The sequence below is a fragment of the Pteronotus mesoamericanus genome, unplaced genomic scaffold (genome assembly GCF_021234165.1).
Source record: "Pteronotus mesoamericanus isolate MK-2021 breed Mesoamerican mustached bat unplaced genomic scaffold, CSHL_Meso_final contig_182, whole genome shotgun sequence".
In the NCBI taxonomy this organism is placed as follows: Eukaryota; Metazoa; Chordata; class Mammalia; order Chiroptera; family Mormoopidae; genus Pteronotus; species Pteronotus mesoamericanus.
In genome coordinates this window covers 26,281,348-26,297,729 of record NW_026555078.1, presented here as the reverse complement: position 1 = coordinate 26,297,729, position 16,382 = coordinate 26,281,348, and the positions used below count along the sequence as shown (strand labels likewise).

The 16,382-nt window shown below is 39.4% G+C and overlaps 1 protein-coding gene across 1 annotated transcript in view; it reads right to left on the bottom strand.

Moving 5' to 3' along the window:
* KCNH5 (potassium voltage-gated channel subfamily H member 5) overlaps positions 1 to 12,736 on the bottom strand; it is a 244,307-nt gene extending 231,571 nt beyond the window's left edge. Inside the window, exon 1 of the mRNA XM_054567028.1 lies at positions 12,664 to 12,736. Coding sequence (XP_054423003.1) covers positions 12,664 to 12,736 — 73 coding nt within the window. The remainder of the gene's footprint in view (positions 1 to 12,663) is intronic.
* Positions 12,737 to 16,382: the final 3,646 nt, after the last annotated feature.

Below are 16,382 nucleotides of genomic sequence, written 5' to 3'. Positions count from 1 at the left end.
TTTCAGAATGCTAAGCCACACAAAAGAATTCTAGGGTTCTAGGGTACTGACAAGGACAGAAGACATGGAGTGGAGGTGAAGGCAAAGAACTTCACAAAAAGAAGCTGAAACACTGAATAAAACATTTTCAGTAACTGACAGTTTTTCCAAGGTCTAGGGCTGCTTCTGAGGAAAGTCAACCGGTTGTTTCCTCTGATTGCATTCACTTAGCCCTACCTTTGGGGAAGAACACCAGCCAGAAATCATCCCTCATTCTGAAAACCCAAAACCCTGGCACAGAGCTACTCCAGCAGAGGTGAAGTGCAGGAAGAAACTAGAAACCTGGCTCAGGGCTCTTGCAAGCTGCTCTCCCAGATCACCCATCTCCCATGAGAAAGGACCGGAGTGCAGGTGTTCGCAGCTCCAAGTTATCTCAGCCTTCACAATCCTCTCTGATTCAAAGGGCTAAAGAATGCACATTCCAAAACTCAGCAACCAAGAGGGCAAATCTGATGCTTAAAAGCAATACAATAAAATCCACATAGCAACGATCACTAACATTTTCTAAGAGACTGGTAGCAGAGGGCATTTCAACAATGCTGGTTGTCAAATATTCATCATAAAGTTAGGTTTTGGTTTGGAATTTTGGTCTCACCTAACAATTTACTTTGTTTCTCATCTGAATCAGGCTCATATTAAAATGTGAAGTTACATGTTTCTAAGCCACAAGAACTGACTGACCGAGTTAATTGCCTGGCCTGTGATATCCTTTCCCAAATGTCTGTAAGTAGAATACAGACATCACCCCTGTACACAGCCACGCTAAGCTCCCTTTGGTTGTGTTCTTCTTTACTTTAAGGGAATAAAGGGGCAGTTAGATGACAAAGTGGTTATGCAGGTGGTGTCTCCAGCATCACTCCGATCTGGCCGTCTCCCCATCTTCCCCATCTTGGGTAATGCTCCCCAACCTCTCTCTATACCCAGATGCTTGAGTCAGCATCTGGAAAGTCATCTTCATACTTCTGCATTCATGCCATCCAGTGCCCTACTAATTCTACCAACCAAACATGTCAGGTGCATCCACTTCTCTTCGTCTCTACTGCTACCATCCCAGGCCATGCCACCATCATCTTTTGCCTGGACAGTTGTCAGAGTCTCCCAAGCTAGTCCCCTAATATCCCTCCTCTTCCCTCCAATCCAACTTGTCATTACACAACAAGTAATCCTTCTGGCCATATCTGTCCATGGCACTGGACTATAATGCTGAATAGCCAGGTCCCTAACTGTGTCCCTCCACCCTTACTTCCCATCTTACTCTTTTTTTTGCCCACTGCAATCCAACGGCACCAGCCTTTAAGCTTCACGAACTTAGTCATTTTCTCTTTCATTTTCTCTTTCTCTCCTTAAGACTGTTCAAATGTTTTCTCATCACCTGAAATAGTCTCCTGCCCACATACCATCTAGCTACCTCTTATTTCAGGTCTCAATTGAACACTTAAAAAGGACTCCCAACACCAACTCCCAGTCGAATTAGTCCCTGTTACACTTAATCACAGCACCATCCCCTGTTCCTTCAAAATGCTTACCACAATTTGTAATTATGTATTTGATATGAGTCATTCAAATGCCTCTTTCCCTACCAGACTCTAATGCCCGTGAGGTAGCGACCATGTCTGTTTGTTCATCACTGTATACCCACAAATATTTGTCAAATAATCAAATCAAATGTAAAAATTCTGATTCATGTTTAAAGTCACGCAGGACGAAATAATTATTAGAACAACGTTAGACATTGTCAAGAATATAGATAAGAACCATGCTAGGTATTTTTCTTCAAAGAACTGATAATCCTGTAAAAAAATAAATAAAAATTTTTTTAAAAAGTATTCCTAAACAGATTTCCCTACACTTGTGAATTTAAATCATGGAGTATATGTTATCTTTTAAACTTGTCTTCTGAGAGAGCTATATCTATAGGTATATTTAAGTGTCATAGAACAGTAACAACAAAACAATTCCTGAAGCACATATAACACATTTTATTTGGACTAAATAAAGTCCTGGCACAGATGTCTAAACAAAAGCAAAAATAGTTTATACATTATGGCCATATCCACAATATTGTTTTCTGGTAGGTGTGCTGCCCACTTCTACTATATCAACAACAGAATAAAAGGCTGGAATCTTTCCTGTCCTTACAATACACCTTTATCCTACAGTTCTACAAGGAAATGTGTGTGTGTGTGTGTGTGTGTGTGTGTGTGTGTGTGTCTGTGTGTGGGTGAACACATACACTTTGTACCCTTCCGCAATGAGACTAATTATTATATAATAATATTGGCAATATTAGGCAGACCATCACTATAGGAGTTTGAAATATGCAAAAAATATGTTAATTTAAATTTGTTCAGCTGTCATCAAAGTTAAAAATATGCCTCCGTGTTCCATCTCCCTCAAGATCAAAGGTACATTTTTAAGTTTCTGTGTGTCTTTGATGGCATTATTTTTCCATCTAGCCAAAGTAGTTCAGAACACATAAGATACTGCATATTGCTGAAATTATAGTGGTAGGAATAATAGAAATTTTGTTATAAAAATATTTTTATATACAAAAAAGTTCAACAACTCAAAGTCTCTACTATGAATAGTTGGTGTTTTGTTCATAAGAAGATGGGTCTCTAAAAAGAACACTGGTCAGAATCATTAGAAGGAAAATATGACTGTAATGATGGCCTACAGGGTTCATAGTCTCAAAATACAACAAAAAACTTTTACGTGAATACAGATAATAACAATTTTCTACTGGCTTTTATTACAATAATATTTCTTAAAATACCTAAGCCATAAGACATTCACTAATTAGGTAATCTTGGATAAAAGCTAAATAAGTCAAGATGTATTTATCAGGGAAAGAAGTATTACATATTTAATGATTCAGTAGCATTTTTCAATCCTTTGAATAAACAAACCTTGTTTTTTGCAAATGAATTGTGTCTGTTCTGAAGGGATTGTATATTTTCTTTGAAGTTAACCTTTTAAGGCAATTGAACACTAATGACAAGATAACTAATGAAGAATTTCAATTAAAAGACTGGTTTAATCTGCACACCTGGTAGAAAAATAAGCAAGGCTTTTCTGAATGCGTTTACAATCCAATTAATTTTCTAAAGCTTTGTCCTATTTTATTTTAATTTCTACTATCTATGCACTAGGAGCTCATTGTTCAAGGGAAAGATACAGATCACAAATTCAATTCAGTTCTCTCCGTTAGCCAGACATCACTGGGCCAGTTACAAAAAGAGGCTGACATTTCTGCCTTCTTCATCCTCTTCAGTCACTGCCAGTCACTGAGGTGAAGAGAACTGATGTTTCTTTGGCTCTAAGTAGTAGTTTTTGTTTAAGTAGAGAAGGGGTGGCTGTTTGTTTTGTTTTTTTCCTCCAACTAAATAGTCTTGATAAAGTGAATCCAACTGCCTTTAGGCTCAGATCCACTAGTTCATAGAAATCTCAACTTTTAATACTTGGCTTTCTTCAGGTTAAAAGAGGGAGGGAGGAAGGAAGGAAGGAGGGAAGGATGGAGAGAGGGAAGGAAGGAAGGGGCGGGAACGAAACCCACTCAACCCTTATTTACAGAAAATAGAAAAAAATGAATATTATTAAGTCCTTACTATCATGAGGCAGAGTGCAAGATCGGCTACATTTATGGCTTTGCTGAGTTTTTCCAGCAGTTATTATAATCCTGGAAAGTCCTGATGTGTCACTAGGTAAAGACTTGGGCCAGGACAGGAATCTGTGTCATCTAGATGGAAATGCCTTTGCTCTTGAGAGCACTGTTGAGAGCATTGTTCTCTAAGCTTTGGAAATGCTTACCTTGACCATGGATGCTCCGGTACAGAGACAGACTACTTCAGGAATAAATAAGAAAATGTATTACACCTTTCATTCCTCATTCTCAGAGATATTTTGTTTCTAAGCCCAGCTCTTTTCTTTCCACCTGTCATTCTTTCTTTAGTCCACCATATTTATACATACTGGCTGCATATGATGTCAGTTGTGGACATATTTCATGCCCTGCTATGAGTCAGTATAGTGAATGTGCATAAATGTGCTTGCTCTGCACACAGTACTTATGGGGGGGAGAGGGTACAAAAGGAGTACATGGCAAAATCTTACCCTTAAGGATTGGTAATTATACCTTAATACCCTTGACAGAAATGATGAAATACCAAAGAAACTAAGTCTGTTTGAAGCCAAAACCAATGATAAATTCAGCTCTGGCCACACTAAGTTTTCAGTGACTTGTGAGAAGTATAAGAGAAATTGTACAGGTCATTGCAATATGCAACTGGAGCACAGAGAGAATAAAGCCAGCACAGGGGGCAAGTGTGTTCTGGAAGAAGGGTGAAGCTGTAAGGAAGACAGATGAAGTCTGAACCTGATGACTATTCATTCTTCAGAAGGGAGGAGAGGAGAAGAAGGGAGGGAAGGAAAGGAGAGGGAAGAAGGACAGAAAGAGAACCCAGGGATAAGGGCAGGAGGGAGTGCAAAGATGTGAAATCCAAAAGATGAGCATGGATGTGGAAGGTAGGGGAGCACAGTCTCAAATCCTGCAAAGCCAGAAAAACATGGACAAATAAAAGGCCTTTGGAGTCACAAAGATGTTCACTTGTATATAACCTTCTAGGAAGCTTCAACAATATGGTATAGGCAGAAATCCTATAGGTTGAAAACAGATGCAATAAGGAATGCTGACCAAGAAGTAAAGCCATCAACTACAGATGGTGCATTCAAAGATTTAAACATCTAAATGATAATAATAACCAACAGCACTGCTGCTTCTTAGGTGCCAGACACTGTTCTTAGCACTTTGCAAGTACTACCTCATTTAATCCTCACTCTGACACCACAAGCTGGATACCATTATTATTTGTATTTTACAGAGGAGAAAACTAGGTACAGATAAGCCACACAACTAGTAACTATTAGAGCCAGGTCTTTAATGCAACCCTTCAGAACCTATGGCTCTTAACTAATGTGTCCACTGCCCTCACATAAAAAAAAAGAAAAAAAAGAAATATCATTTTTATCATTGTATTCATTACGCATCTCCAGTGGTCAGATCAGTGCCTAGCACACAGTAAACACTCAATCAGTTTCTGTTGAATTAATACATGATTAACTAGAAAGAGTATGAGGGTCAAGCAAAGGGATGGGGGTTGTTTTTAAGGGGCTTTATTCTGGGACTACTTAAGCTTCACTGAAAAATTCCTTTATTCTCTCGAAACTATCAATATATGAAAATAAATTCATTGTGTTTTAATTTGCCCCAAATGAAAAAAATATGCCAGTAGACAAAAGAAGACTTTTATAAAAGATCAGGATAAAGGTTAATTTTTCCCTTCAATCCAAGGGAGTTGTTTGATTTTTCAGTTAAACTTGGTGATCTGCTGCTGGCCCTGCAGTCTCTCAATAGTCAAAATCCATTTCCTGTCTTCCACCAGATACAGTATAGGACTGTAAGCTGCTCCTCAAGGCAAAACACTCAGAAAATACTTAACCTGGTAGGGATTGATTCTCAATGATAACACTTGCCATCAATAACTCCTAACTGCAAAATTGTTTTTAAAATAATTTAACAAAAATATACAGATTTTGAAAAAGTTCTTCCTTACGTAAAGTAGTTGAGCTTTTAAGCCCTTGGAGATTTGAACAAAGTGATAGAAACTATTTCAGCTGTACATCAAGTTGGAACAAGAGATGAGCATGAGATCACCTACACATTCACCTCTCATGCCCTCAGGAGACCCACCTCATGGGGGGAATCAATTATGGACTTTCTTAGCATAGGAAACAAAATCAGAAAGCGTTTATTCAACTAGTACTTAGTGCTATGTGCTCTTCACAGTGGAGGATATAAAGTATGTGCAGGTATGACCCATATCCTTAATTCATGTATCAACATTTTCATGACTTCCCAGTTATGTATCATTACCTTTAGAAACTGCTGATTGGGCACCTAAGCGCAGATCTCAAATCACATGTCTCTTGAAATCAATAGGACTTCACACATAGTACTTATATTTCTCTTATGGGACCAGACCCCAAGAAAGAAAGAAATTCATTTCAATGAAATTTCATGTAGCTTTTCAACCACCTTTTCCATCTAAATTATGCTGCTCTTTATTTAATTTTAATACCTTTTTCCATGTGAAAACTTAATGTATCACAAAACTACTATTTAGAATATATACAAATGTGTCTCTTTATTTTTAAAGTAACCTCATACAATCAAATACTAAAATAATGTCTAAAATACCCACTGATTTATGAGATTATGTTACTACTGCCTTCATTTGATCAAATTTTTTTCAAGACTAAACCTTTCCAATATTAATTTCTACATTATATAAAATAGGGATATTTAAATAATTCTTTTTAGTCATTACTCAATAATAAAAAGGAGTCATGCCATACATTATTAAGTTAGAGTTTTTGGTGGGATATACCAAGGATTATTTTCAATTTTATTAAGGCATAATTGACAAATAAAAATTGTATATATTTCAGGTTGTACAACTTAATGGATTGATGTATGTACACATTGTTAAATGATTAGCACAATCATGCTAATTCTTTTATCCATTACCTCACATAGTTATCATTTTCTTTCCTTTGTGTGTGTGTGTGTGTGACAAGAACATAAGATGGGCTTTTTAAAAATTCTACTCGGCTATTGATAAAGGAAAAATGTTTTATAAATATCCATTTCATGGAGCACATCAAGACTATTTTCTTTAAGCTCAGTGTCCACAACAATTGCCACTAGTTTTTGGTTGTGACTTATTATTCATGTTTATTTGATTTCACAGCATAGCACTTTTATTCATAAAATCACTACATGCCATATTTTAATTTTCCCATTAAAACCAATTGTGTTTAGGACATTTCAAAGTACATTTCAATATGCAGTTTCTAAACTCTGCCCCCTCAAAAAAATCCCTGAATCCAAGATTCAGGCTTGCTGATTAATAGGAAACACTGCTTAAAGTAATATGACCTCCAATCATATTGCAGGGGCCGGGGGGGAGTTTAATATGTTTGGAGAACTTTCAAGAATATTTGTTTTAGCTCTGCATTTTATTTTAAAAGTTTGGATAATACAAAAATACTAGAATCATATCCTAGGTAAGTAACCATAAATCTGCAAACTATCTGTCAATAAAATCAAAGCACTGTCATTAACTGATTCATCAATTTAATATAAATTATATCAAGACATATGCTAGAGGAAGAATTTTATTGAAATATAATATGTATAGTCATCTTTCTAGTATGAATATTATTTATATATTTTCCTTAAATTTCATATATTTTACCACCACACTGAAATGGCTAATTATAATAAAATTTTGTCCATATAGTAAATGTCCTACTAGTCTAAATTTTTTTTAATTTATTCTTTTCCATAAACTGTTTTTCTTAATATTCCATTCATTTAGTCACAAAATGTTGTTCACCATCAACTAAAATAAGATTGTAATGACTAAAAGAAAATAAATACCTTTCTCGGCTTTACTTCTCTACATATTATATTTTAAACATTTTCTCCCTAGAATAACAACTAACTACATTGATTTTAACTTCCAATCAAACTCGAGAAAATAAGGGGAGGGGGGAAGAAAAAGAGCAAAATTAACTTCTTGGTTCACCTGTGACAGAACCTACAGTGACCTCTTGTGGTAAACCCTAACTACAGAGTTTTGGAGAACAACACAAACATACAGCCTTTTCCTAGGCCAGAGACCAGAGTCTATGGAAGCAACCTTGGTCCATGCTAGCAAATAGCTGTTATTAACAGTGAAAGTCAAAGATACATATTGACTAAAGGATTTCTTTTTGGAAATCTAATCAGTCACTGTCAATTAAAATAATCATAGCTGTTCCCTTCTATCAAAAAATAGTGTCTTACATGGTTCTTTTAGTAGGGCAGTTAAAAGATGGCTAGGTACATGGATTTCATACACAAACCTACTTCTGGAATCAAGAGAAAGATAGACAAAGAGGACAATTCTAATGAAGGCAAGAGTGTCCTGGGATAAACAGCTCTCTAGTCAGGGAAGCTCTGCATTTGTTATATAATGCAGTGTGGGCTCTTAAGCAAGAGGCAATCCTTGGGCTTATTTATAAATGTAATTTAGGAAGTTGTCAGTATAATTTCAACCTCTATGATATTTTAATAGTGAAAATGACACATTATAAGGCCTGGGTAAACCAGTGCTTCTAAAACACTATGTGGTTTTATCAATGTTTCCTGAATAGTGATTTAGATGTTAAAGAAAATCTTTCAAGAGAAAAATACCAAGAAATTTATACCCAAAATACCCATTTTTTTCACCATTTCTTTTAAATTGGATAACACTTAAAAGTTATTATTCCTTTTTTGTTTTTAAATCACTAGCTTATTTCCTCTCCTATAGGTTCATTCTTTAAGATCTCAGTTACTACAAATATTAATTATAGCACTAAAATAAATTCGGATATTCTTACAAGTAAGAGATACCTGAGTAAAGGAAATGCTGATGCAGTTGGGTATCTCAATAAAAACAGAAATTGAGTATACTGAACTTCTTCTCTTGAAAGTTAAGTGGTTCATAAAATACTACCTCCTCTGTTTTCTTTCCTGAGCCCCTTTTTTCTCTAACGAGGAAAGCACTTCTAGTTTTTCATAATGTTCGAAATACTAAAGAACGATATTTAACCTCTAATAAAAATACACTCTTTTCGAAGTTAACTTTTTCAAAATGGTAACCTAGTTTACTGTTACCCAAAATAAGCATGTCTATTTGTCAAGGTATCAAAGACAACATCTGATAAAATGTGCTGCCCAAACACATAACCACATTGAAGGCCTTGGAAATGTTTTGTTTTTTGAATCTAAAATTCAACCTAATAGTTTTAAGAACTGTTGCTTTATTTCAGTGACTTTCCATTTATCCACAAGTACACTGCTCCTTACAGCCCAGTATATGTTGATGAACAGCTTGCATAAATAATTGAAATTTAAATAAAGGAAGATAGCCTAATAATGTTCCAGACACAATAAGCCTTTTGGGCCAGAGACCTTCTATGAGACATTGCACAGGTGTAATGAACTTACCACATAGCTCCCAAACTTTCCCTGCCTACCAACTTATCTAAAAATATATCTAAACTTTGCTATTTACACTTTTGACCTTTACAACTTCTTGGACTAATAATGTGCTCTCTATACCTACCAGAATCACCTGCCAAGAGTTAACTGTAATTCCTTTTATTTGTCTGAAGTGATCTGGTCTTTTATCTTAAAACTAAATAAATTCCCTACTTTTAATATTTTGGGATTTTTCTTTAAAGTATGTGTGTATCCATCTTACTCAAAGGCCTTCATTATTTTATTTTATTTTACTTTATTTTATAGACTTTGAATCACCAGTAATAATTTGAAATGCCTGACCATAACAGACTGAGTTAACTAAATAAGGAAAATAAAAATCCCATCTCAGGAGGTGTAAAATAACAGCAAATAGGCTGTAGAGCTACTCTGGGGCTCAGAATATAGCACCATTATTCTGGGAAATTGCAACTGAGGAGTTTGGAATTTTATTAGGAACTCCTCACATTTAAAAGCATCACCAAGAAGTTGTCTGATGGATTTCTAATTGGCTGAGATTTCAGCTCATTAGTGATATCCATAGACAAGTAAGTGCCTGATGTTTTGTTTTCTCTTTGTGTCTGTTTCCCTTTCCCGTCTAATCTCAATTATCTCCCTCCCTCCAGGTGTGTGTCTTTCTCTCTCTCTCTCTCTCTCTCCCCCCCCACCCCTACTCACCTCTCTCCATTCCCCCTCCCTCCATTGCTATTACTTTCTACATATGTCTTTGTGTGTGAGAGTTTTCTTCTGCACGCATCTTTGAATGTAGGTGGGTGCCAGTCTGTATGTTAATCTGTATGCATCTCTACTTACGTTTCTGTTTCATCTGACTCTCACTAAAAGAAGAAAATGATGTTGTGTCAGAAAGAGAAGCATGTCATGGACTAAGACAATCCTAGCCTATCTCTTCAGTTCTTAAATATATTGGGAGCGAGCTCTCCTTTTCTTTCTTTTCCCACTAAAACTCTACCAACACTTCACTTTCAATGTTGTTAAATTACAGAATAATGAGATCTTCACTGTGACAAACTCGATCTGCCTGTGAGAATTCTGAAGGGAATTTTTTCTGTTAATTGCAATTAAACAATTTCTCAGAATAAATTGATCTATTTCTCTGCCAAATCATATAGAAATGGCAACATTTCTGGGATACTCCCAAATGAATGTGTAGATTCTCATTGCCTGTAAAAGTGGTACGGAGACTTTCCAGTATTCATTACATACACATGTTCATATACTTACCTCAAGTATCTAACACGTTTCAAACAAAGCTCAGAGGTTTTGAGTAGTAGTATTAAAAGTTAGCCATAAGCAATTAGGGGCTGTATGTAAAAATGCCAAAAAAGATAAATTTTCATTCGCACTTGGTGTTATCCACAAAGAGAAACACTAAACCAATGAAGCAATTATGAACATGACATGTGAAAAAGATAGAACATTCACTAATTTGGATGGAAGATGTGAAATGATGGCAACAAAAGCAGATATTTCTAAGCCACACAAAGTAAGTCAGTTTCAATGGTATATCTGAAATTAAAGGCAATCTAAAAACTGGCTCATAGTTCCAATCTTTATAAGAAGTTTCAACCAAAGATGCTTTATGATCAGTAAACTTTAGTCAAGGAATTATCTTCTGCTTTCTGGTTGCCCTGCAGTGCAATAGAGAGCCTATAGGTTTTATTTTTTATTTTGAAAAGTCCTTTCACAGACCAAAACACAAGGAGTTGGAATAACTCAAGAGGATGAGAAAGCTGGAATAAGACTAATGTATCTTAACTAATTCTAATAACCTTTAAATATCCCAAACTGGTTGTTTTAACAGTAATATCCCCTTATTAGGTCCAGAATAATATTAATAGAAGAAGTTAATAGATAAATATAAAAATAGGCACCATTATAAATTTATATTTTATATCACCATAAAAAAATCAAAAACACATTTGAATCACACTGGAATAGCTAATAATATTATAGGTTTTTTAAAATTAGATCAGGCCTATTAGCTATTTTTTTCAACCCAAAAAGTCAATTCTAGACTGTATAGTACCAGATATTGACCACAGTGGAAGAAATAAAGTCACACGTCAGAGCTTTATGAAAAATAGCTTGGGACATTTAAATATACACAGTCCCAAAATCAGAGGAAATATGTACAAGCCTAGTTTTAGAAGAGATCCTAATGTAAGAATTAATATAATCTAATCTACCAACTCAGGGAGAGCATAATTGTGTTTAATTATTTATTATCATTTGAGTGTGCTTTGGTCTTGCCCACTAGACAGGGAACTTCTTGAGAACAGAAGTTTCTTAATCATTTTTTTATTGAAAGGACCCCACAGAGTGTCTTTTGTATTAGGCATCCCCAAAAATATTGTTTAATGAATAAACAAATGAATAAGCAAACAATTATGGAACTGCAGAGACTATTTCAATTGCTTTGAACCAAGCTCTTCTATGATCAATATGCAGAAATGTCTCTTTCATTATTCTCCAAGCAAGGGATTTCAAAGCAAAATAACAGGCCTCTCTAAAGGGGTTTGGAGGAAGGGGGATACTGTACAAGATACTTTATATATCTTCCTTATAAATTGAAAATTATAGAAAAAATTTAAAACAAGTGGAAGATGTAGAGATTTCGGTAAAATGCAAAGTTTATAAGGTCTTTAAATGTGAAATATATAACCATCCCCATTCAGAGTATATTGGAGAAAATGAATGCATAAACAGATGGCATTTTAAACACAATTTAAGGCAGGAAAAACTTCATATCAGTATCAAGGTACAATGGCACTTTTAACATCCTTTCTCGAGTCACTTTAAAAGCACAGAAGCTATTGTGTCCCTTTTCCATTTCTCCACTTTAAGTTAAATCAAATATCATGTGAATCATTATAAGCCAATGCAAAATTTTTTTAAAAAGAAACTTTCAACATATATTTGACCATAGTAATTGTCTTCCCAGTTTTCAAGTACTCTCGCTAGCACAAGGTTCCTCCTTCCAGCGGTGCCCATTGGGCCCAAAAGCCAATCCAGAGACTAAATCTTATTAGGATCCACTTTCGCAGCCCTTCCCAACTTGAAAGAAGCCCTTGCACTGAGATTAACTAAACTCTTAAGAATTTGTTCAGTCTCTGCAACCTACTTGGGGGAGAAATGTACAAAGAGGATAGACAAGAAATAATATCCCTCACCAAACCGTAACTCAACGCTATTCTCCAGATGTTCTTGCACCCGACCCGCTCCCCTTTAGCTTCCTTCCTCCTGTATCTGGCTCTGGACAGGTGGGAGAGGGGTGAGCACCTCCTGAGAACGAAGTACAACTAACTTTCCACCACCACCTCATTCCCAGCCCCATCCAAAATCAGGTCCAGCTGGTCACTGAAGCCACCAGGCTGGGCCGTCTGCATCCCCCGCCCCCTTTGGAGAGGGATGGGATGGGGGGCGCGCGCGGGCAAGATAGAAGTAGGGGTGTTCTGAACTGCAACTCTTCTTACCACTGGAGCGCCTGACGATGTTCTCCAAAAATGTGTTCTGAGGTGCCACCAGCCCTCTCTTGCCCCCCGGCATCCTGGGTCTGAAGAGCGGCGGCCAGGATCCGCGGCGGGGGAGGGGGGGATGCAGGAAAAGAAGGTGGAGGAAGAGTAGGAAAAGGTGGAGGAGAAGATGGAGCCGAAAGAAGAGGGGGTGCGGCGGCGACGGGGTCCCCTGATTGTGTCTCCAGCCCAACCCGGATGAGCAGCTCTGGGGAGGAGAACCAGGCAGTTCATGGTAGTAGCGCTCCCCCGGCCGCTGCTGCCCAGACTGTGGCGGTGCCGCACACGGGGCTCGGGAACTGCAGGCTCCGCGGGGCACAATGCGCCTGCGCCGCCCCCGCTGTCGCTGTCCCGCCGGTGCTGATGCTCAGGCTGCTGCTGCTGAGGCTGCTGCCGCGGTGGCCACCGCCTGGGCGCGGGTTCAGCATTTCTCCCCTTGCCCCGCGCCCCGAGGTCAGGGGAGCGGGAAGAGCCAACTCAAGCGCCTCTTCCAGTCACTCTTTGCCCAGACCCAGACCCAGACCCAGACCCAGACCCCTTTACTGCGCCTTCCTTCTCTCCTTGCCCCAGCCCATCCTTCTCTAGCAGCTGGATCGCGGCTGCCCCGCGGAGCCCAACTTCTGCCGGGCTGTGCGCCTTGTGTCCGCTCCTCTCTCCCTGGATATCCAGGCAAATCCCCGCCGTCCAGTGGGGCCGTGGAGTGGGAGAGGAAGTGAGAGAAGGAGGCTGGATGCCGGAGGGGGAAATGGGCGAACGGAGGGATCACATCTCAGCTTCTCCGGCCGGGGTCCTGAGCCCCAAACGCATAGGCTTGGTTGAAGGTGTTCCCGCTCCGCGGAGGCTGAGCACCAAACAAGGACTGACTGGGCGGCGCGCAGGAACGCAGCGCAGCCACCTGACGCTGCTACGCCCCCTTCCCCCCGACTACTAATCCGGCTTCGGCTCCCAAAGCTCAACAGAGGCGCTTTCAGCACCCGTCCTACCCCACGCGGCGGAGCCTGAGCCAGATAGGGTAGGCGCGGAAATGGCCCCTGCGCCCTAGGGCTTTGTCAGGCGAGGGGGAGCAGCAGCCGCACAGGGGAGCTTTCCCAGGACTACGGAGCGCAGGAGGCGAGTGGCGAAACCGGCCCCAGCTGCAAAGTTGCTGAAAAGGTTGCACTTAACGCAAGAAATAGGGAAAGAAGGTGAATAATTCACAGCCGAGAGAGGGCGCGTGCGGCGGGCATCATTTGCGGTGGAAAACAAAGTGAAGGCGATGGGAGCAAAGCTCAGCAGGGCTGGGGATGCGAACAGGATTCGTGTCTAACCACCGTCTATCCACCCGTAACCGGGGACAGGAGTGCAACCGTTAGAAACAGTTCAAAAGCTGGAATTGGAGAGGGGACAATGGCATACGTGCGAATGCAGGAGCGGGAGAGAAAAGGGGGGGCTCATGCAGCGGCAGCTCTTTTTTTCTAAGACCGTGGTTCTCAAAGTAGTCCTGACTGGTAGCACCACCGAAGAACTTGTTAGAAATGCAAGTAATGGGGCTCTCTTTAGCACAGGCCTAGGGAATTAGAAACCAAGGGCCAAGGGCAGGGCGAGGGGCAACAATCTGTTTTAAAAAGCCCTCCAGGTAAATATGTTGCACACTCCAGTCTGAAAAGCACCGATCTAAGGCTTCCTTTCCGGAAGCTCCAGAGAAGCTCCTCTGTTGAGAAAAGATAACTACTCAATCAGGGTCAAGGAGTGGAAACAAAAAGCGCGCCTGAGACAGGGTCAGAGGCAGGTGAAACAGTGAAGGCAAAAAGGAAGTTGAACAAGGAGTGCCCTTTTCGCGGGGTCAGAATATGCTGTATGTTAGGTAATGCCCGTCAGAAATGGCCAAGGCTAAATTGCCCAGAGTCAGGGCTTGGGCCAGAGGAAACATCTTCTGCTCAGTGCCAGAACAGGGCCGGAAGGAAAAACAGGGAGGGGCGATGGCTGATTTTGTTTGGAATCCCCTAGATCAGGGGTCCTCAACCCCGGGGCTGCAAACCAGCACCGATCCAGGCCTGTTAGGAAACTGGTTGCTTAGTAGGAGGTGAGCTTCAATGTAATGTGCTTGAATCCTCCAGAAACCATCCCCCACCCCCATCCCAATCCCTAGAAAAATTGTCTTCCACAAAACCAGTCCCTGGTGCTAAAAAAAGGTTGCAGGCCGCTGACTAGATTACCAGTCACTGGTCTCCAGCCACCATCCTTCTCTTTCCTCAGCAACCCAGGGTAAAGGCCCTAGCCTGTGGCTGACAGACATAATGCACAACCAGGATCCAGGTTTTAGCTTAGGATCCTATGTTCCCTCTGCTCTTGGAAATGTCCACCCACTTGCCCAGTTGAGCAGCTGAGCAAACCCAGAAGGCTGACTGGAGGCAAAGAGCACTTTGCTCCACTAGGATTCTTTCCGCAAAATATCAAGACTGTGGAATAGCACTGAGCTATTTCAGCTTTCTACCCAAAGCGCTGCTGGTGGTGCAAGTTTCTTCCCTTACAGCTAGAATGTCTTCTGAATACATCGTGGTGTCTTTAATTGAACAACAAGGGACTCAGGCACAGATGGGATCCTAGTGGTTCGCCTGCCTCTGGCAGGAGTCAAAGATACAGCTGCCACAGTTCCTTCCCTGCAGTTGAAGCAGAGGAGAACTGCAAAGACATTCTTAACAGCTGGACTTTCCCCCGTACGTGAGTTTTGTATGACCAATGTTCATGGCAACTAGGCTGTTGTACAGACCAATCATGGTCCTAGACCAGAAATTTTCAACTGATGTGCCATGGCACACTGGTGTGCTGCAAGAATTTTTAAAATACACATTACCTGGCTATTCATCTAGTCAGAGGCACTGACCTCTTTTCCCTTAGTGTGTCAAATTAAAAAAATTACAACAGCCAAACAACAATAGCTATCCAGTGTGAATAAATCAAAATTACACCTATTTTTTGTCAAATTGGCAAAAAAAAAAAAATTTTCCATGTGCCACAGAATTGTAGTAATTAGTTTATGTGTACCATGAGATTTTTAAAAAAAATGAAAATCGCTGTTGTAGACCAATCAGCTATTCACAGGCTGGGGTGGTAAACAGGCAAGCTAATCTTTTTAAAATATATACCAATATAATTCATAGATTACTATCCTAAGCTTCTAACATGACATGATAAATCCATCATCAACATAAATAGGAAATATTTCAAATCTATATGTTCTTTTGTACCTCATCAGCTGCCCACTCTTGCCTCTGGGTATTGATATAAAATCTTGACTTCCCAGCATTTCCCATCAAGTATAAATATCCCTGTTCTAAATCACTCCTCTGTGGGTGTATTAGCTCACACTTCCCAAAGAGGAAACTCTTTTGGATTCCATTAAGACACAGTCACACAGTTAGTGGTAGAATTTCCAGTTTGTTTCCACTTGCAGATTTATTTAAAATGGCACTTATCCTTTCTTCTTTATCTTTAATAACTGCATAGTGTTACAGCTTTTGGATTATTACTATTATTCTAAAGAATGGTAGCTATAAAGTATAAAATCCTTAGTTTACAGACTTGTCTTAATCTGCTATTTTAAATTTTCAACACAGAGGAAGACACAGAGACTCAGAAAAATGAAGTGCCTAGTCCAAAATGACGTGGTGTTTTAGAGGCTGCATTGAGACTAGAACCAG